This window comes from Lithobates pipiens, unplaced genomic scaffold (assembly GCF_037356315.1).
Source record: "Lithobates pipiens isolate NorthernLeopardFrog02 unplaced genomic scaffold, aLitPip1_a1.2 Scaffold_8, whole genome shotgun sequence".
Taxonomy (NCBI): domain Eukaryota; kingdom Metazoa; phylum Chordata; class Amphibia; order Anura; family Ranidae; genus Lithobates; species Lithobates pipiens.
In genome coordinates, this window is record NW_027507903.1 from 564,478,362 (window position 1) to 564,500,189 (window position 21,828).

The window sequence follows — 21,828 nt, forward strand, 5'->3', positions numbered from 1 at the left end:
TTTTTTATGGTCGTGTGCATGAGCAATTATTGAATAAGCCTTGCTGCGTGTATTTGGGGATATTTAGTTCTCCGTATCCCAGTATACAACTTGCAAGTTCAGCGTTCCTTTATCCGCCATTTTCATTTGTAATCTTTCCTCTCTCAGGTTCTATGCTGCCTGTGTACTCCTGGGTCTTCAGTTCTTGCATAGCAAGGACATTGTCTACAGGTGAGCCGATGACATTTCTATGTACAGTGCATCCTAAATTGTTCATCTAAGATATCATTCCCATAAATAACCTGTAGCACGTGTTCTGGATTTGGGGACTTGGAGGCAGGAGGAGGTGTCTCACTACAAAAAAATCAGGGGCGGGAGTTGCAGTTATAATGTGAACCCCCTATTTGCTTGCAATCCCTAGTCCCCCCTCTTCCTGAAGCTTCTGGGTTTTTCTAATTTCAATGCCAGCACCACCTACCAGCCAGATTGCATGTTGTGGGTTGACCACGACGGTATAGTGGTTCTTTAAGGGTCACGTTGACAATTTGTTTACTATGATCCTCATAAAGTGTATGCTTAACCCAAAGTTTCCTTTTAGATTTAAATAGTGTAGGGTGTGAACCCTGTCAAGTTTTTATTGCTCAAACCATAGAAATAACGGGAGAAGCACCAGACCAAAACCAGATGAAAAAGTCCAAGATAATTTTAATTGTTGGTAAAAAAAAAAGTCAATTAGTTATCCCTTTTATTAAGATCAGACCGCCCACAGCTCTGGATGAGCCACCACTACCAATCATACCAATCAGATACTGGCATTTATAGAGCTACTAAGATTGTTATATACAGAAGGAAAAGCCTTTGCATCTACAGCCAGGATCAGTTGAAGTGGAATTATGGGAAAAATTGAAAGAAATACCCTTTAACCCATCTTGGTAATCATTTTAAACCATCTCCTGCATAATACTTCATGAATTTTACCTTAAAGGACGCATTCATATGTGTGGTTGCACTTCTGCCCCCTCTAAAAAGCAACCACCACGTGCTTTAACTCTCAAAATGCTGACCCTTGGCAACCGCATGCATTGTTTGTTGTTGCAGGGCGGTTGCTGCATGGTCCTGTTCACTTTAATGGTTATGTATGGTTGCGGCACTGCTTGATGAATGTGTTATACCTCTATTTGCAATTTTTTGCATGGGTACAGCCCTGAGGTTGCATTTCCATTTATGTTTATGGGGGGGCATTAAAACCCACAGCTTACATGACTGCTTTTACTGCTGTCAGGCTTTTTTCCCTTTTTATTTTCATCTGGTAATTAAGCAAATAACACACTTCTTTTTCTAGAGTGGCTATGTTCACTTCTCCTCTGTACCTATGGAGGGAGCCCCGGTTCTCACACAGGCTGACCTCAAATATGTCTGCCTCTCTACATCACATGGTGGGTGGGGGGATTGGTTGTTTACAGAGGAAAGATAAGATTGTTTTATACTTCCAGTGCAGTTCACATGTAATGACAAGGACCCTGCATTTATAGTAAGATCAACAGGTATTTTCTGTACTTGTTGAAAATCTTTTCAGCTTGAAAATGAAAACGAATGCAGCCACCACATCTAAAGACTAGTTAGTTGCAATATATTCAATTTTTGTTCTTGGGTTTAGTTATACTTTATTATTTTCTTCCAACAATCCCAGCATAAATAAGGCTGACAATGGTAGGATATGCAATGTGTGAAAGCCAGGCTCCCTTACATTGTAGAGTGCCATGAGTGAACATTGCCAGGCAATTGAGAATAAATGAGAGTTTACATTAATTCAAGGTACAAAGGGGAGGACCTCAAATGTACACTGATGCTCATTGTTGGGAATGGGCTTGAGTTGGCCAGTGGATGACAACACTTTTTATAACTGCAAGTCTGCATCATACTGTTTTACCTGCTTGCATTTGATGAGCAAGGGCTAAGCTTGTGTTTGTCTGAACCAGATTCGGGTCTAAACCAGAATGCCAGCTGTCCTTTCTGGTCTGATCAATGAATAGGTTTGCCACCTTTTCTTCAGTTCAAACCCGAACACTTTAGCGGCGCACAGCAATTTTTTTTTATAGTATAAACTATACATATATCTTGCTATAACAAGAGTCCCCCTTTACATCAGAGTCCACAGAGCTCCCCTTTTACATCAGAATTTTCAGAGTCCCATTTTACTGTAAGGGGGGACTCTGCAGATTCTGATGTAAGGGAGAACTATGGGGACTCTAATGCCACGTACACACGGTCGGAATTTCGGCCAGCAAAAGACCGATGAGGGCTTTTTCGTCAGAAAATGCGACCGTGTGTATGCTCCATCGGAATTTTGCTGGCCGAATTTCCGCCAAGCAAAAGATTGAGATCAGGTTCTCAATTTTTCCAACGGAAAAAGTTTCCATCGGAAATTCCGATCGTGTGTATGCAATTCCGACACGCAAAAACTCACGCATTCTCAGATTCAACTACAAGACGGAAGCTATTGGAAGCTATTGGCTACTGGCTATTGAACTTCCTTTTTCTAGTCCCGTCATACATGTTGTACGTCACGTTCTTGATGGTTCGGAATTTGGTGTGACCGTGTGTATGCAAGACAGCTTGAGTGAAATCCCGTCGGAATTCCATCAGGAAAACCATCAGAGCTTTTTCTGACCAAAATTCTGATCGTGCGTTTGCGGCATAAGATAAGGGATGCTCTGGGAACCCTTATTTAAGGGGGAACACTGAGAACTCTGATGTACAGAGAGGACTCTGATGTAAGGGGGAATACTGGGGTCTCTGGTGTAAAAGGGTACTCTGATGTAAGGTGTGCTCTGAATTACCTTAGTGTACTCACTCAGAGGCAGGAGAGAGAAGGGGGAGACTTCAGTCACAGACAGGGATGGATGGTGAGCTCACTCAAACCCTGGCAGTCAGCAGCTCTCATCCAGATGCATCTGAAAGCCACAGTCCGGTTTGAATAATGTGTCCAAGTTTCAGGCAGTTTCAAACCCAAACTGTCTAGGTGAATCCTGGACAGGTGACAACCCTATCAATGAGCTGCGAGTGGGGGCCATATTAGATCAATGATGTCATGAGCAACCCTGCTCCTTTGCATAAGTTAGCTGCGGGACAGGGAATCTTCTGTCCACAGCTCACTGGCCCTAGAACGACAGCAGACCTCCGGGTTTGGACCTGAACCTGGTTTGGCCAAACATAAGCACATCCGTGCTCATCATATGCAAGCAGGTGACAATTATAAAAAGTGCATAACCTGCAGTTATGAAAAGTGTTGTCAGTATGAGTGCAGCAGGGCAGTGTGAATCACAAAACTGGCTAAACAGAATTATTTTGACTTGTAAAAAAACGTAAAGCACCTGTCCAGTGATAAATCATACCATTCATGCGCTGTGATCAGCGCTCAGTCTTTGTGTAGGTCTGTGCAACTACAGAATTGTACCGAACGGCCTGCAGTAGGTGGGTGAACAATGTTGCCATTCAGAGTGTTGGGATTTAGTAGTGGTAGTTAAATTATAGAGATTGGATTGTTCTTTGATTCCTTTCAGGGATTTAAAACTGGATAATCTGCTGCTGGACTCAGAAGGATATGTGAAATTAGCGGATTACGGGCTCTGTAAAGAAGGTCAGTGCTCAGTCTGTCTGTACACTTTATGTATGTCTCTTATATATTGGCTTCTGTACAATAACACAAGACAAGCAATGACAATGGGCAATGTGCAGTAACTAGAAAGCATCATTCACCAACTCTTCTAATCCAATCTGATTGCTAAAGGTTTGCAGCATTTTGCTCATTTTCATTATTCTTTCCGCTTGCCAAATATACAATATATTTTTTTTTTACATAAACAGTTTATTGCATTTTGACAATACTACAATAGGAAAAAGGGTTACATGTAGTTTACAAAGTCACAAGCACATGTAATAACAGTGGAGCTCAGACTGGGAAAACCCAGAAGGGGAGCAAAAAAAGAAAAGAAGAAAGGCCAAATGAACCAGTTCTAAACAGTAATAATACACTCCTCTGTGGGGTGGGGGAGTTGACACACAGCCCTCGCGGGCCTTAGGCCGCGTACACACGGGCGGACTGTTCGCCCAACCTTGTCCGCTGAACAGTGTTTGGGCGGACAGTCCGCCCGTGTGTGGGCTTTCAGCGGACAGTTTCAGCGGACAGTTGGACGGACAAAGTCTTTCGGAAATTCCGAAAAACTGTCCGCTGAAACTGTGTTTGAGCGAACAGTCCGCCCGTGTGTAGGCTACTTTCGAAATGAGCAAACTGTTCCCGCTCGGAAAGTCCGCCCATTTCGAGCGCGTGTACAGGTAGGCGGGGCCCGCGAAGGAGACGTCGCGGGCTCCGCCGCCTGGAATGGGCTTAAAGGGGAACCCCAACGCCGAAAAAAATCGGCGTGGGGGTTCCCCCAAAGTCCACACCAAACCCTTGCCCGAGCACGCTACCCGGCCGGCCAGGAAAGGGGGGCGAGCGAACGCGCCCCCCCTCCTGAGCCGTACCAGGCCGCGTGCCCTCAACATGGGGGGTGCCTTGGGGAAGGGGGGGCCGCGCGGCCCCCCCACCCCAAAGCACCTTGTCCCCATGTTGATGAGGACAAGGGCCTCTTCCCGACAACCCTGGCCGTTGGTTGTCGGGGTCTGCGGGCGGGGGGCTTATCGGAATCCGGGAGCCCCCTTTAAGAAGGGGGCCCCCGGATACCGGCCCCCCACCCTATGTGAATGAGTATGGGGTACAATGTACCCCTACCCATTCACCTGTGAAATAAAGTACAAAAAAAAACACAACACAGGGAAAAAATATTTTATTGCACAGCTCCGGGGGTCTTCCGTCTTCGGGGGTCTTCTCGCCGGACTCCTCCGCTATCTTCGTGTAGCTCTTTTACTAGCGGAGGAGCCCGGCTTTCTTCCTCCCCGCCGCCGGCCTCTTCTCCCGACTTCGGGGGTCTTGTCCCCCTCTTCGGTTCTTCTGTCGCCGCTGCCTTCCGTTCTTCTGTCGCCGCCTTCGGTTCTTCTGCCGGGCCACCGCGCCTTCTTGTAGCTCTTTTACAGGCGGTGGCCCGGTCTTCTGTCGCCGCTGTCGTCGCCGCCGCCGCCGCCTTCCGTTCTTGTTCTTCTTCTTGTTGTTCTTCTTCTTCTCCTGGAGATGTTGACTCGACGAGCTCTCCGGCCGGAATGCCAGAGCCGCGCTCCGCTGCCACTTATATAGTGACAATGGGGCGGTGTCACATGGTATATGTCACATGGGTTGGTCACATGGGTTGATGTCACATGGGGACTATGACATCGTAAGGGGGCGGGGTCACCATGTGACCAACCCATGTGACATATACCATGTGACACCGCCCCATTGTCACTATATAAGTGGCAGCGGAGCGTGTCCCTGGCATTCCGGCCGGAGAGCTCGTCGAGTCAACATCTCCAGGAGAAGAAGAAGAAGAACAAGAAGAAGAACAAGAACGGAAGGCGGCGGCGGCGGCGACGACAGCGGCGACAGAAGACCGGGCCACCGCCTGTAAAAGAGCTACAAGAAGGCGCGGTGGCCCGGCAGAAGAACCGAAGGCGGCGACAGAAGAACGGAAGGCAGCGGCGACAGAAGACCGGGCCACCGCCTGCAAAAGAGCTACAAGAAGGCGCGGTGGCCCGGCAGAAGAACCGAAGAGGGGGACAAGACCCCCGAAGTCAGGAGAAGAGGCCGGCGGCGGGGAGGAAGAAAGCCGGACTCCTCCGCTAGCAAAAGAGCTGCACACAGATAGCGGAGGAGTCCGGCGAGAAGACCCTCGAAGACGGAAGACCCCCGGAGCTGTGCAATAAAATATTTTTTCCCTGTGTTGTGTTTTTTTTTGTACTTTATTTCACAGGTGAATGGGTAGGGGTACATTGTACCCCATACTCATTCACATAGGGTGGGGGGCCGGTATCCGGGGGCCCCCTTCTTAAAGGGGGCTCCCGGATTCCGATAAGCCCACCGCCCGCAGACCCCGACAACCAACGGCCAGGGTTGTCGGGAAGAGGCCCTTGTCCTCATCAACATGGGGACAAGGTGCTTTGGGGTGGGGGGGCCGCGCGGCCCCCCCTTCCCCAAGGCACCCCCCATGTTGAGGGCACGCGGCCTGGTACGGCTCAGGAGGGGGGGCGCGCTCGCTCGCCCCCCTTTCCTGGCCGGCCGGGTAGCGTGCTCGGGCAAGGGTCTGGTGTGGACTTTGGGGGAACCCCCACGCCGATTTTTTTTCGGCGTTGGGGTTCCCCTTTAAGCCCATTCCAGGCGGCGGAGCCCGCGACGTCTCCCTCGCGGGCCCCGCCTTCCTGTACACGCTCTCGAAATGGGCGGATTTGCCTCCTACTTACGTGGGCGAGTCCGTTCATTTCAAAAGTTGAGCGAACTGTTTGGCAAACAGTTCGCTGAAACAGTCCGCTCGTGTGTGGGCAAGTCCGCTCATGCAAATTTTGAGCGGACTGTTTACCGAAACTGTTTGACGAACAAGGTTGGGCAAACAGTCCGCGCGTGTGTACGCGGCCTTAGTCCATCGAGCTGGGCAGGCGGGGGGGAAAAAAAGGGAAAAAGATTAGGGGGGTGGGGGTGGGGTGAGAGGAAGGACCCGAGCAGGTAAGGGGAGGGGGTGAGGACATCACCAGCTGCCCTCTACATTCACTATTGAGTTGGCCCACCCATTGCATATATAACAGCTTTAACTCTTCTGGGAAGGCTGTCCACAAGGTTTAGGAGTGTGTCTATGGGAATGATTTGGACCAGTGCACAAAGCAAGGTCCATAAAGACATGGGTGAGCGAAGTTGGGGTGGAAGAACTTGACTGGCCTGCACAGTAGTAGAAAAATTCCAGGTATGGATATTTTATACATAGTTAGATTAGTCTAGCTTGGACCAATGTTACTATATACTGTATATACCAGAAAGGAAATGGCGCCAAGCCGCACACTGAATCAGCAGACTGCAAAGCTGGAATAGTAAAAAAATTTGAGCATAGGCTTCAGTTTTCAGTTTTTTCTTCCATAGAGGAAACCCGTCTAATACATTTCGCCCATGTGGGGCATAATCATAGAGGCATTAAACCCCACATGTGTGAAATGCACTAAACAGGCTTCCTCGATGGGTGGAAAAATCGAGCTGAAACCAATACTATTTCAGATTAGCAGTCTGCTGATTCTGTGCGTGGCTGGGTGCCATTTTCATTTGGTCTAAGCTGAGTCTGATGAGCTTTACATCCTGACCAGCACCAGCATACAGTGTTACCTGCCACAGGACTGACCTTCTAGAGCAGGCTTTCTCAACCTTTTAATCCTAAAGGAACCCCAAAAATAATTTTCATTTCTCGAGTAACCCTTACTAAAACCAAATCATCAAGGCTCAATAGGAACAATGCTCCTTATATTGGTGGTCAATAGGAAGAATGTTCATCAGCCAATGCTCAAGGAACCCCTAGCAACCTCTGTAGGAACCCTGGTTGAGAATGGCTGTTCTAGAGCATTAGAGCCGGTTCACACAGGGGCAACATCACTTCCAACGCGACTTTTGGGGGCCCCCAGATCCCGGCTCCCCACCCTATGTGAATGAGTAAGGGGTACATTGTACCCCTATCCATTCACCTGTGGAAAAAAAAGTGTCAATAAAAACACAACACAGGTTTTAAAGTAATTTATTAATCAGCTCCGGGGGTCTTCTTCCGACTTCGGGGGTCTTCTTCCGACTTCTCTGCTCTGTTCAGTCTCTTCTCCCGGTGTCCGGTTTCCTCTCCCGCTCTCCGGCGTCTTCTCCCGGGCTCCTCCACTGTCTTCTTGCAGCTCTTTTACCGGTCTCCTACATCCTTCTTCATTCTTCCCTCTTCTCTCCTCTTTCTTCTTCCGATGTTGACACGCCGCTCTGTTTCGCTGTAATGGCTTGTGCGACGCGCACGGCGACTTATATAGGTATGGGGCGTGGTCACCAGGTGATGTCACAAGGTGACCCCGCCCCTTTATGATGTCAAGTCCCGGGGCATGCTGAGACTTGACGTCGTAAAGGAGCGGGGTATCCTGTTTTTTTAGTTTAGCCCATATTATGTATATACCATACCTGGCCAATGATCTGGAAGTTGGAAATCACTGTATACACCACCAGTTATCTCTACTAGCTTCCGAGCGCCATGCTGAGCAGCTGGCCTACTGCATTGTCAATACAGGAGATTGGCCGCACGTCATATCCGAGAGATTTCACCTCTTTATCCTCTTGACAACAGTTTGCTAGACAGGTATTGGGGGAAACTCTCCAACAGCAACACAGGCAGAAATAAAAATGGAAAATTGTATCATACTTACTATGTAATTTTCCTTTCCTGGCACCAATCCATGGCAGTAGTTGACCACATGTATTCTGCCATGTCGGCCCCAGGAAAATGTTTTTCTTTAGTATAGGTAGTCTATGTTTCATTTGGGCAGCAAGCGTAGTGGTAAAACCTGACATGGGTTTAAAATACCACCCCACTCTATCCAAAACGAAAAAAAAAAGTGTGTGCTATACATTCGGTACAAATTTTAGGCTGGATTCATGCTATTGCAAATTAGATGTGGGTTTTTCCGCATCCAGTTGGCATGTCAGGAGATTGTGACCGGCTCTCTATGGAGCCACATCTCTGCAGTGGTACCGGTGCAAATTGCACAGGTATCCTGTAAGTCCTCTTGTCCATTTCAGGTCTGAATTTTGCCAAAAGTTGGGACTGTAATCAGACCTGAAAGGGTGAATAGGAACGCACCGAACCCCTGCGGTGAGCCTCTCTGTACTTCAGTGTGAACCAAGCCTGAGTTGAATTTTAGGCATGGGTTTTTGGCATAATTACATGTAAGTATGTATGTGCCATACCTGGCTGATCCCTGTGGGAGCAAGAAATCATTTTGATAGGCAATGCTACTACAGTGATTGATGCTTGTGACACCTTTCACATTTTTGGAAATATCTTATACATGGCTCAAAATTTCAAGTCCTGAGCTACTAGCCAGGCCTCAAGGGTTACTTGCCACCAGTGGCCCCACCCAACCCCTATCATGCCCCATCCTTAATCCCGCCCCTAAACATGCCCTCATAAATGATCTCATGAAATTACACTGAAATGTTTTATGCAGAATTAAATTACAAAAATATATATAAACAATAACTTTATCAGTGCCCATCCGTGCAGCCCCACCTGTGCTCAATGCAGCCTCACCTATGCCAAATGCAGCCTCACCTGTGCCCAATACAGTATGACCTGTTCCCAATGCAGCCTCACCTGTGCCCAATACAGAGTGACCTGTGCCCAATACAGCATGACCTGTGCCCAATGCAGCATGACCTGTGCCCAATACAGAGTGACCTGTGCCCAATACAGCGTGACCTGTTCCCAATGCAGCCTCACCTGTGCCCAATACAGAGTGACCTGTGCCCAATACAGCTTCACCTGTGCCCAATACAGAGTGACCTGTGCCCAATACAGCCTCACCTGTACCTAATACAGCCTCACCTGTGCCCAATACAGTGTGACCTGTGCCCAATACAGCATGACCTGTGCCCAATACAGCCTCACCTGTGCCAAATGCAGCGTGACCTGTGCCCAATGTAGCCTCACTTATGCCCAGTACAGTGTGACCTGTGCCCAATACAGCATGACCTGTGCCCAATGCAGCCTCAATGTGCCCAATGCAGCGTGACCTGTGCCCAATGCAGTCTCACCTGTGCCCTATGCAGTGTGACCTGTGCCCAATGCAGCCTCACCTGTGCCCAATACAGTGTGCCCTATGCCCAATGCAGCCTCACCTGTGTCCAATACAATGCGACTTTTGCCCGATACAGCCTGACCTGTGCCCAATGCAGCGTGACCTGTGCCCAATGCAGCCTCACCTGTGCCCTATACAGTGTGACCTGTGCCCAATGCAGCCTCACCTGTGCCCGATACAGTGTGTCCTGTGCCCAATACAGCCTCACCTGTGTCCAAATACAGTGTGACCTGTGCCCAATACAGCGTGACCTGTACCCAATGCAGCGTGAATTGTGCCCAATGCAGCCTCACCTGTGCCCTATACAGTGTGACCTGTGCCCAATGCAACACAATTAAGGCTTCCTATTTGGAATAATAAGCTGGCAGGCTAGTAAAACAGCAATATCAGAACCAATTCAATCATACAGTTTGTAGTGTACATAAATTTGCAAAACAATGGGATGAAGGATTATTCCTGAACTTTGGTTACTGTGAAATTGTGTGAATGCATCCATGCAGTGCATGTTATCTCAGCTTGCAGGGCTTGGATTCATTGAATACGTTTACCAAAAATTTAAATATTGCAGAATATACAGCCTCATGCTACATAACTAAGCTCCATTTCATGCTGAATAAACTAAATTATTATTGTATCTTAAATAGAATAATATATTTTACTCCGAAAGCATTTTATTAAAATAAATTTGATAAAAATCAAAAAATCTTATTTAAATCAAAAAAATCTGATTTAAAAAAAAGATCATTGATTTATATCCACCCTGGCCAGGTTCCACCACTACTTCATCCATCAGAAGTGCTTTCCTTCACTTCCATGTATGCAGAAGGGTGCCGGAAAGTAGCAGTGAGGCATAGCTACCTGTCCTGGCCTGCTTGTCTTCATAACCCACCTCTCACATCCATCCCAAGGACCAGCATGACAGAACAGGTTATCTTCCCTTGGCTCTGCAATGCCGCTTTGATCTGATGTCTGAGAGATGGTTGGACGATTGGCTATTACTGTCTCATGAGGGAGGGGGGGGCATATGCTCCCCTATACCCAGAACATCTGTTAAGCCAGAGAAAAGAGAGGCGAAGGAGTGCTGGATAGGTGAGTATCAAGGCAAGGTGACATTTTCTCCTTAAAGTTTAGAAATTGCTGTATAATGGATTCTGCATTACATTCTAAAATATTTTATGATTTTATGCCCAGCTTGTTGGCTTTATTACCGAGAAAACCTCTCTATATAGTCATTGCTACTATAAATCTTAGGTCTTAGAATTTATCATTCTACCTTATTTCTGCGTAAGTTGCCCTCCTTATCTTATGTGTGTTTCCATTAGGTATGGGGCCATCTGTTCGCACCTCCACATTCTGTGGTACCCCAGAGTTCTTGGCTCCTGAGGTCCTGACGGATGCCTCCTACACACGAGCAGTGGACTGGTGGGGTTTTGGTGTTCTGGTCTATGAAATGATGGTTGGAGAGGTAAAAGTATTGCTGTCCATGGATCATTGTATGTATTGGTCTCATCATTTAGGATGGCCCAACTTGCTTATGAATATAAAGTACTACTTCACTTTTTTCCTGTGTTTCTATAAAATGTTGTATTGTGTTGGAGCATAGAGCCCTGGTCCCAGCATGGGTGCTTTGTTAGAGAGCTAGAGACCACACTGTGCAAAGAGGCATTGACAAGGCAGTGCTCCTTCCACATAGATTTGTGATTATATACACTACTAACAGCTCTGCTATTACAATGTATTATACAATATACCGGTAATACAATCTATTATATAGTATAAGGAGTGCTGGCCATTTCTTTAAGGTATTACCTTGTTAATCACACTACACCTGTGCAGGAGCAGGAATGCTTGAAAGTGTTGTGTTAACCCAAGTAATTACAAAATGCAGTATTTGAATGGTGATTTAGTTTATAAAGGAAAAAAGCTGTCCAAACCTGCCTGTCCCTATGTGATTGACCCCTAAACCTAATACCTGGCTGTGTCACCCTTAGCAGCAACAACTGCAATCCGTTGTATTTGCGATAACTGGCAATGAGTCCTTCACATCGCTGTGGAGGAATTTTAGCCCACTCTTCTTTGCAGAATTGTTTTTATTCAGCCACATTGGAGGGTTTTCAAGCATGAATGGCCTGTTTAAGGTCATGCCACAGGATCTCAATTGGATTTAAGTCCAGACTTTGGCTGGGCCACTCCAAAACCTTTATTTTGTTTTGTTTTTTGAGCCATTCAGGGGTGGATTTGCTGGTGTGTTTCAGATCATTGTCCTGCTGCATGTACTCTTGAGCTTGAGGTCAGGAACTGATGGCCGGACATCATCCTTCAGGATTTTCTAGTAGAGCCCATAATTACTGATTCCATCAATTATGGCAAGTTGTCCAGGTCCTAAAGCTGCAAAGACCTAGCCCTAGACCATTACACTACCACTGTCATGTTTGACTGTTCTTATGATGATCATTCTTTTAAATTCTGGGTTAGTTTTACTCCAGATGTAACGGATGGACACCTTCCAAAAAGTTAAACTTTTGTCTCACCAGTCCACAGATATTTTGCAAAAAGTCTTGAGAATAAACAAGATTTTTTTTGGGCAAATGTGAGATGAGCCTTTGTGTTCTTTTTGGTCAGCAGTGGCTTTTGCCTTGGAATTCTCCCATGGATGCCATTTTTACCCAGTCTCTTTTTTATTGTTGAATCCTGAACACTGACCTTAACTGAGGCAAGTGAGGCCTGCAGTTCTTTAGATATTGTTTTGTGTTCTTTTATGACCTCCTGGATGAGTCGTTCATGTGCTTTTGGAGTAATTTTTGTACGCCAGCTACTCCTGCGAAGGTTCACCACTGTTCCAAGTTTTCTCCGTTTATGGATAATGGCTCTCAACATGGTTCTGGAGTTTCAAAGCCTTAGAAATGGCTTTGTAACCCTTTCCAGACTGATACAGTGTTTTTCGCTACATAAGACGCAACTGATCATAAGACGCACATAGGTTTTAGAGGAGGAAAACAAGAAAAAAATATTCTGAACCAAATGGTGTACTAAAATATTTACCAGTGCCCATGAAATGCAGTCTGACCAGTGCCAATTAAATGCAGCCTTTCCTGTGCCAATAAAATGCAGCCTGACCTGTGCCAATAAAATGCAGCCTGACCTGTGCCAATAAAATACAGCCTGATCTGTGCCAATAAAATGCAGCCTGATCTGTGCCATGAAATGCAGCCTGATTTGTGCCATGAAATGCAGCCCGATTAGTGCCATGAAATGCAGCCTTACCTGTGCCACCTCCTCCTTGCACAGACTGACATTACTTATGCATCCACCTGTCACTCAGAAGACAAAGCAGCCAGAGCAGCCGCCATAGCCGTACTCTATTCGGCCGCTCTGACTGCTCTGTCTTCTGTGAGTGACAGGCCCAGTGGGAGATTGCCCAGTGCTCGCAGAAGACAGCTGCACCGCTGCCGGCCAGTATTGTAACATGGCGGCGGGGGGGGGGGGGGGGGGTGCCTGGTCAGTATTCACTCCACTCCATGAGATGCAGACATTTTCCACCATTTTTTTTTTGGGGGGGGGGGGGGGGGGTGGGGTGTCTTATGGAGTGAAAAATATGGTACTTTGCTTCTTATCTGTTGATTTTCTTTATATCGTGGCATGATATGTTGCTTTTTGAGATCTTTTAGCATGCTTCACTTTGTCAGACAGCATCTACTGGGTGTGGCAAGTGAACTTTAACTTCGTTTTTCAAAGATATGGTCAATTCAGTTTATTCATGATTTAGCAGAGGGGCAAATTACTTTTTCACACAGGGCCAGGCAGGTTTGGACAGTTTTTTTCCCCTTAATAAATTAAATCATCATGTAAAAACTGCATTTTATCTTAATAATAATAATTAATAATAAAGTTTGATGATCTGAATCATTTAAGTGTGACAAAGATCAGGAAAAAATTAGTAAAGGGGCAAATACTTTTTCACAGCACTGTATATATATATATTTTTTCTTTTCTTTAATACTGTAATTGAATATGACAATAACCTTATTAAACAAAGACACTCTGCCATCTTTTGGCTGAAGGCCCAAAAGCATACTGACATATGCAGTCTGAAGGCTATTTTTGCCATCAAATCCCCCATGTGATCACTAATGCTCTTATGACATGGAAGCAATCTGATTGATTTCTGATTTACAGCTATAGGGTATATGTTGACTGGTTTTGGACCTATGCTTCTGCAATCCTTCAGAATTTATTAATAGTTGCATTTGACCCGCATTTCCATTGACTTGTAAGAGGATGCAACATCTCAAATGCAAACAAAGTCCTTTCAACACAGGCCCATATATACAAATCTGTAAAGAAAAAAAATCTTTGTCCTTTCAAATTTAGTATGCAACTTATTCCACCTAATATAGCAGTTTAGATGCGAGTGAATATAAACATTCTTCAGAAAGACATTGGTTAATAACAAAGATAAAAAAAAAGCAAGAGTTTCTTAATTGAGACCATGGATATTGAGTTATTTCCTGAGTAGCCAGATAGAATAAATTGGATAATATCCCTCTACTGTACTGTCTTTCTGTCTTTAATAATGTTTTCCATGTGTGTCACAGTCTCCGTTCCCGGGAGATGAAGAGGAGGAGGTGTTTGACAGTATCGTCAATGATGAAGTCCGATACCCACGATTCCTCTCTGCTGAAGCCATCGCCATCATGAGAAGGGTGAGAACATCAATTGTACTAATACTGATGATGGTAATGAAACTATTAGTGCTAAAAAAGAAAAAAAGTGTGCTGATTTAGTGTAAAAACTTATAGAATAACAATATGTGCAAAAGACCAAAATAAAAAATGGAAATGAATATTTAAGCAATTCAATAAAGCTCACCCTAATGAATCAATATCAGTTGTGCAAATACCAAGTGAATTGATTAAAAAGATGAACAAAATGTTATAATAATAATGCAATAATAATGCCGCGTACACACGACCAGACTTTCCCGGCAGACTAGGTCCGATGGTCTTCCCGACGGACTTTCAGCAGAACTCCGACTGACTTTCCGAACGAACGGACTTGGCCACACACGAACGGACTAAGTCAGTTCGAAAGTTGGTGATGTAAGACAAGACTAAAAAAGGAAGTTCAATAGCCAGTAGCCAATAGCTTCCCTTGTGTAGTATTTGGTCTGTCGGACAAGCATACAAACAAACGGTTTTCCAAATAGGAATTGAGTCAGTCGGACAGATTTGAAACGTTCTATTGCTAGGTCCGTCAGTTTTTTTTTAATGAAAAATGATCGGATTAGCGCACACACGATTGAATTGTCCGACGGACTGATTCCGTCGGACCTGGTCTGATGGAAAGTCTGGTTGTGTGTACGTGGCATAACTGATAAAAATAAAATCCATCAAACACAGCCCTGATGCAATAACAGTCCAAAACATAATAACGGTGAATAAAGTGCTCAGTGCTGTAAACAATTCCACTCTTCAATGCTCCAGTGCAAGTAGGTGCTCTTTATTAGAAAGAGGGGACTCTTACCAACAGTAAATGATCTCGAATGACAGAGATCAAAAAACACCCAAATGATTTCCCAGGCATGGCAGCAGACTTCCAAGGGAACAGCTGATCAGAAATTCTAACACCCTTCCCCAATGTACTAAAAAGGAGTTTCCGTTTTTCTTTGTGTCCCCTATAAAGATATTCTCATCACTTCCTGTGTGAGGAGAATCTCCCTAATAGGGACACGGACAAAAATAAAATGTCACCAGAGGCTCTGACCCTTCCTCTACCCTATCCAAAAGTGTCTGGAATTGGGCTTTTAATGTGTTGGGGTAAGAGGAGAAGAAAGCATAGAAAGCAATAAGGATGATATAATCAGTCTTCTCAGCCTTTCTCTACCCTCGAAACAAGGTCTCAGGGAACCCCTGCTAATAATTACTATATCTAAAGCTCACTGTACATTATTGTTATGTTCAATGGGAAGAATACTCTTTACATTTGAGGTCATTGGGAAGAATTTCCACCCTTACAGATAGCTAAAACGATAATTCTTATCTGTAAGGCAAAAAAAAGAAAAAATACTAATTTCTCTACCTGATAAAAAAAAGTACTCATTGCTCAAGAAACCCTAAGCCACCACTGGAGTAACCCTAGGGTCCCATGGAACCCTAGTTGGGAAAGTCTGGTCTTTAGAAATGTGGATTTTTATGTCAATCTCATGAATTGAGTGTTATAAAGCCAGCAAGGGCTGAAGATAATGACAGTTTTATAGTATTTTTTTTGTAATGTGGACCTTGGATAAAGTGAACTGCCTATGATGCCCACAGCCACCAATAGATTTAAAATGTAAAACTTAAGTTTAGTCAAATAAAAAATAAACAAAAACAAAACAAACACACAGAAAACAACACAAGGGACTTTACTAATGTTTAGCAGGCCATGCCCCCAATGCTGATACCTCTTCTGTTAGCGGAAATCCTCTTCCACCGATGCCCACCCCCACCATAATTTTTTCAGTGTGGTGAGGGTTAATAGGGCTAAGGAGCTGCCATGTGCCTGTATCAAGAGTGCCCAACTATGCTCACCCTTTTCGTCCAGCTCCTCCATTCATAGTAACCAGTACTACAGCTTCTATGAATTAAATATAATCTATGAATGGAGGGGACAGACCTTTCAATCATCCACCCATTCTCTACCTGAGCCCATCTCAATCCAGTGATTTTGCACGAGAGATTAAACTGTCTGGGACTCTCCCTCCTGATTGGTTGAGACACACAACAGTGAAGCCATTGGCTCACTGCTGTCAAAGTCAGTGAGCCAATGAGGAAAGAGGGGGGGGGGCCGAGTCACGGCTCCTTGTCTGAATGGACACAGAGCAACGGCACTCGGCTGGAGGGAGAGGGCAGGGCGCCGGTGAGGGACTTGAGAAGAGGAGGATCTGGACTGCTCTGTGCAAATTCACTTGTCAGAGTAGGTAAGTATAAAATGTTTGTGTTTTTTGTTTTGACTGTACTTAGACTTTAGGACACCAAGCACCAGTCGGAAGCCTTGAATTTTATTGGTGGCTGTAGGCAACACAGACAGAAAGTCTTTTGTGAATCTAGCTCCAAAGTGATTTTCATGTTCTCTATCTATCTGCAGTTACTGCGCAGAAACCCTGATAGACGACTGGGATCTGGAGAGCGTGACGCTGAGGATGTGAAGAAGCAGCCATTTTTTAAGGTGAGCTGCTGTGTAGTATGAGAAGTAGAGACTGACCCTCAGGAGGCATCATAGGCCATAATCCGATATTTCACATTATTACTTATTAATAGGTTTTTTTGGCCACTGCTAGCAAAGAGCAAACCACTAAGTGGGACCCCTCTGTGGATGTATATGGAGGGGGGTTAGCTGGCTCTTGAGGGAATTTCTACCCACATTAACAGCTAATGAAAAGTGGAGTTGGGAGAATAATAAATCACAGTAAAATACACTATAAAAAACTAATTTCTCAACAAAGAGAGAGGACCACAAATGGATGATGCATTAGGAGAGGTAAAAGACTGAAAACTACAGAATGTATTTTATTTTTGCAAGTTACAATTCGGAATGGCCATAATATGTGCCATTTAGGGTTCAAGGTACTCACCTAATACTGCTAGAAGGAACACAAGCCAAATTAGGGTAAGTAATAGTAAGTAAACAGAATCCTATAATAAATAAAACATTTATCGTTTAGGAGGGATGAATCCGGTTCTAGCTTACTATTTGCATACTTTACTTCATACCTGGCTCTGACCTGTTCCTTCTTATTAACATGTACTTTTTCTTGCATGAGGGAATGTTTTGGTCAGCCAGTAGTCACTAGTCCACATTCACTGGCAGAGCTCCGATGCTCTGTGATTTACCATCCCTGGACTATGAGGATGCAGATAATATCAGTCACACGTCATACAGACAAATGGCTTCATGTTTCGGGTGCTTACAGTAAACTGGAGGGATACATGTAGAAATTTCCACCAGCAACACACCATTTGTAATAAAGAATTGACTTATGAAGACATCAGTGAAAAAGTATGACCAACCAGAGTTTTGGGACCTCCTTAATCCTGGCACAAGGCGTATGCCCTGTGCAGTCCTCAAAAGTTGGTTGGTGACGCTTATTTTACTAATTTTAGAATTAAGACAATTCTTTATTAAGAAAGGTCTGTTGATGAAAATTTCTACATGAGGTACAACATTGCCTTCTTATACCAGCAGGCATTCTTTCTTGGTTAATCTCTTCTATTTGCAGAGTCCTCAGAATACTTTGCTACCATCCTGCTGCTTGCTGCAGAATGCTTGTTTGTACATGTCGCAAACCACAACATGGGGACCAGTGACAAGCCAAACATACCTGGGTTTGGTTCAAGAAGGGTTTGGCAAACATTACTAAAGTTCAGGTGCTGAATCTTTACCCCCACTTACAGTGCCTTGCGAAAGTATTCGGCCCTCTTGAACTTTTCAACCTTTTGCCACATTTCAGGCTTCAAACATAAAGATATAAAATTTAAATTTTTTGTGAAGAATCACCAACAATTGGGACACAATTGTGAAGTGGAACAAAATCTATATGATATTTTAAACTTTTTTAGCAAATAAAAAACTGAAAAGTGGTGCGTGCAAAATTATTCGGCCCCTTTACTTTCAGTGCAGCAAACTCACTCCAGAAGTTCAGCGAGGATCTCTGAATGATCCAATGTTGTCCTAAATGACTGATGGTGATAAATAGAATCCACCTGTGTGTAATCAAGTCTCTGTATGAATGCACCTGCTCTGTGATAGTCTCAGGGTTCTGTTGAAAGCGCAGAGACCATCATGAAGACCAAGGAACACACCAGGCAGGTCCGTAATACTGTTGTGGAGAAGTTTAAAGCCGAATTTGGATACAAAAAGATTTCCCAAGCTTTAAACATCCCAAGGAGCACTGTGCAAGCGATCATTTTGAAATGGAAGGAGTATCAGACCACTGCAAATCTACCAAGACCTGGCCGTCCCTCTAAACTTTCAGCTCAGACAAGAAGAAGACTGATCAGAGATGCAGCCAAGAGGCCCATGATCACTCTGGATGAACTGCAGAGAACTACAGCTCAGGTGGGAGAGTCAGTCGTACACTGCACAAATCTGGCCTTTATAGAAGAGTGGCAAGAAGAAAGCCATTTCTCAAAGATATCCATAAAAAGTCTCGTCTAAAGTTTGCTACAAGCCACCTGGGAGAAACACCAAACATGTGGAAGAAGGTGCTCTGGTCAGATGAAACCAAAACCAAACTTTTTGCCCACAATGCAAAACGATATGTTTGGCGTAAAAGCAACACAGCTCATCACCCTCAACACACCATCCCCACTGTCAAACATGGTGGTGGCAGCATCATGGTTTGGGCCTGCTTTTCTTCAGCAGGGACAGGGACGATGGTTAAAATTGAGGGGAAGATGGATGCAGCCAAATACAGGACCATTCTGGATGAAAACCTGTTGGAGTCTGCAAAAGACCTGAAACTGGGACGGAGATTTATCTTCCAACAAGACAATGATCCCAAACATACAGCAAAATCTACAAAGGAATGGTTCACAAATAAACATATCCAGGTGCTAGAATGGCCAAGTCAAAGTCCAGACCTGAATCCAATCGAGAATCTGTTGAAAGAGCTGAAAACTGCTGTTCACAAACGCTCTCCATCCAACCTCACCGAGCTCGAGCTGTTTTGCAAGGAAGAATGGGCAAGAATTTCAGTCTCTCGATGTGCAAAACTGATAGAGACATACCCCAAGCGACTTGCAGCTGTAACCGCAGCAAAAGGTGGCTCTACAAAGTATTAACGCAAGGGGGCCGAATAATTTTGCACGCCCCACTTTTCATTTTTTTATTAGTTAAAAAAGTTTAAAAAATCCAATAGATTTCGTTCCAATTCACAATTGTGTCCCACTTGTGGGTGATTCTTCACAAAAAATAAAAAATTTATACCTTTATGTTTGAAGCCTGAAATGTGGCAAAAGGTTAAAAAGTTCAAGGGGGCCGAATACTTTCGCAAGGCACTGTATGTCAATGGGAGCTGAATGTTAAAAAATCAATAAAGCCTGTACAAAAACCATGTACCAAAGTAAAAAAAAAAAAAAAATTCCATTTGGTAGGGAGCACCTATTCTTTTTAATGCTCAAAGTGAAACATTCAAATTGCAAAACTCCATTAAGCACTTTCCAACCTGCTCAAGGTACTTTTATTGCAATCAGGCAGCAGCTGCAGGTGCCGCTACATACTGGTACATTGCGGTGCATATGTGCACTGGTGTGCCCCCTGGGTAACACAGCAGCGCTTGGTACCTGGGTATCATGTGACACATGATTACAATGTAAACAAAACATTCATGAATTCCTTGTGATGCTGTGTTTGGTGCACATCTATCATATGGTACCTGGGGTAATCACAGCACCCTGTACCATGTAGTTCTATTTTAATTCTATAATTCTATTTTTTAGAATGTGTTTGTAAGTAAGTTTTACTTACAAACATATTCTAAAACAGTAATATGTTTTTAATTGATATATCAATAAATGTATCTTTTGTTTTTTTAGTTTTTAAAATCTAATTGGGAGTATAAGCGCCCTTGCACTTTTTTCCACATCTTTACATGTTCAAACTGTTTATGGATTATATAGGGAGCAGTAATATTTGGTTTTATTATGTTAACAGATTTACCCCTTTTAAGAAACAATGATCACAATTATACACACCTGCAACTCCTTCACATCAATCGATTGACTAACCGATGATGCTTAAATCATACGCATGAGTTTCCTAACCCCAAGATTAAGCTCCGGGGGCGTAGCAAAATGCGTTGGGGGGCATGGCCTGGTCGGAGTCCAGGCTGAGGTTTCCGCTCCATTTACCTTTGCAGGATACCTCAGATGTGTGACATGCAGGGGCTACCCCTTTCCCTTTGAGCTTATTGCAGGAGCTAGGATGAGCTCCATCCCCTATCAGCACTCTCTACAGCTGTTGCGGTTGAATCAGTTTATTCACTCCCCATTTATTGAGCCTGAGCTTCACACTGCACATTTATCGGTCACCCTGTACCATAGCTGTACACAGCTAAAAACTATTGCTTATAACAGTGATCATCTCTGTTATAAGCAATAATAGTGTAAAATAAAATCTCTGATCACTCCCCCAGAGTAACACAGTGTCACTATGGTACTAATAGGAGGTATATGGGCACTCTGAAAGTAATTGGTATGTCTGACAATATGTTAAAGCTCAAATCCAATATAACAGTCCCTTGGCAGTAGATATAGTGGGCACCAGGGCTGCTCTCAAAGAGTAAAAGCAACTCTGTGGTAATTAGAAAAGAAGAAAGAAAGCTTCTCTAATGCCCTGTACATGTGACCGGTTTTCCCGTCGGAATAAACTCTGAAGGTTTTTTCCAACGGAGTACCGATGGAATTCCGCTGAAACTGTCTTGCGTACACACGATCACACCAAATTCCGACCATCAAGAACGCGGTGACGTACAACACGTATGACGGGACTAGAAAAAGTAAGTTCAATAGCCTGTAGCCAATAGCTTCCATCTCGTACTTGCTTCAGAGCATGCATAGTTTTTGGTACGTTGGAACAGCATACAGACAAGCGGTTTTCCCGATAGGAATTGGTTCTGTCGGAAATATTTAGAACATTTTCTCTTTCCAGGTCCATCAGAATTTTCGACGTAAAAAATCACACACGTTCGGAATATACAAAGAAAAGCTCCCGCCTGACTTTTTCTGTCAGACATTCGGCTCGTGCATACGGGGCATTAGTGCAATACCAAAAAATGTATCGTCAAAGGAGCGCATGTTTTGAAAAAAATTACCACCCACTGACGTCATCACGGTGCCGCTGCATTCCACTCTGTGTTCCTTTTGTCCCCCTTGCCCCCCCCCCTGTTTTTCAGCCCCCCTCCTCCCGGATCTGTCAGGATGGAGGGTGGAGGAAGGGGCCAGTAAACATTTTTTCTGAATGAGCAAATTCTGTCCATTCATAACTGAACATCGTAAACTGTGTTTACAATGTTTCAGCTTGACCCCTTTCATACCAGGGCGTTTT

General features: G+C 44.5%; 1 protein-coding gene across 4 annotated transcripts in view; it reads left to right on the forward strand.

Moving 5' to 3' along the window:
* LOC143960998 (serine/threonine-protein kinase N1-like) overlaps nt 1-21,828 on the forward strand; it is a 189,785-nt gene that overhangs the window by 151,706 nt on the left and 16,251 nt on the right. For all 4 annotated transcript variants that reach the window (XM_077470094.1, XM_077470093.1, XM_077470092.1 and 1 more), the window contains exons 17-21: nt 148-210; nt 3,543-3,619; nt 11,067-11,209; nt 14,340-14,447; nt 16,870-16,950. In XM_077470094.1, the coding sequence (XP_077326220.1) occupies nt 148-210; nt 3,543-3,619; nt 11,067-11,209; nt 14,340-14,447; nt 16,870-16,950 (472 nt within the window). The remainder of the gene's footprint in view (nt 1-147; nt 211-3,542; nt 3,620-11,066; nt 11,210-14,339; nt 14,448-16,869; nt 16,951-21,828) is intronic.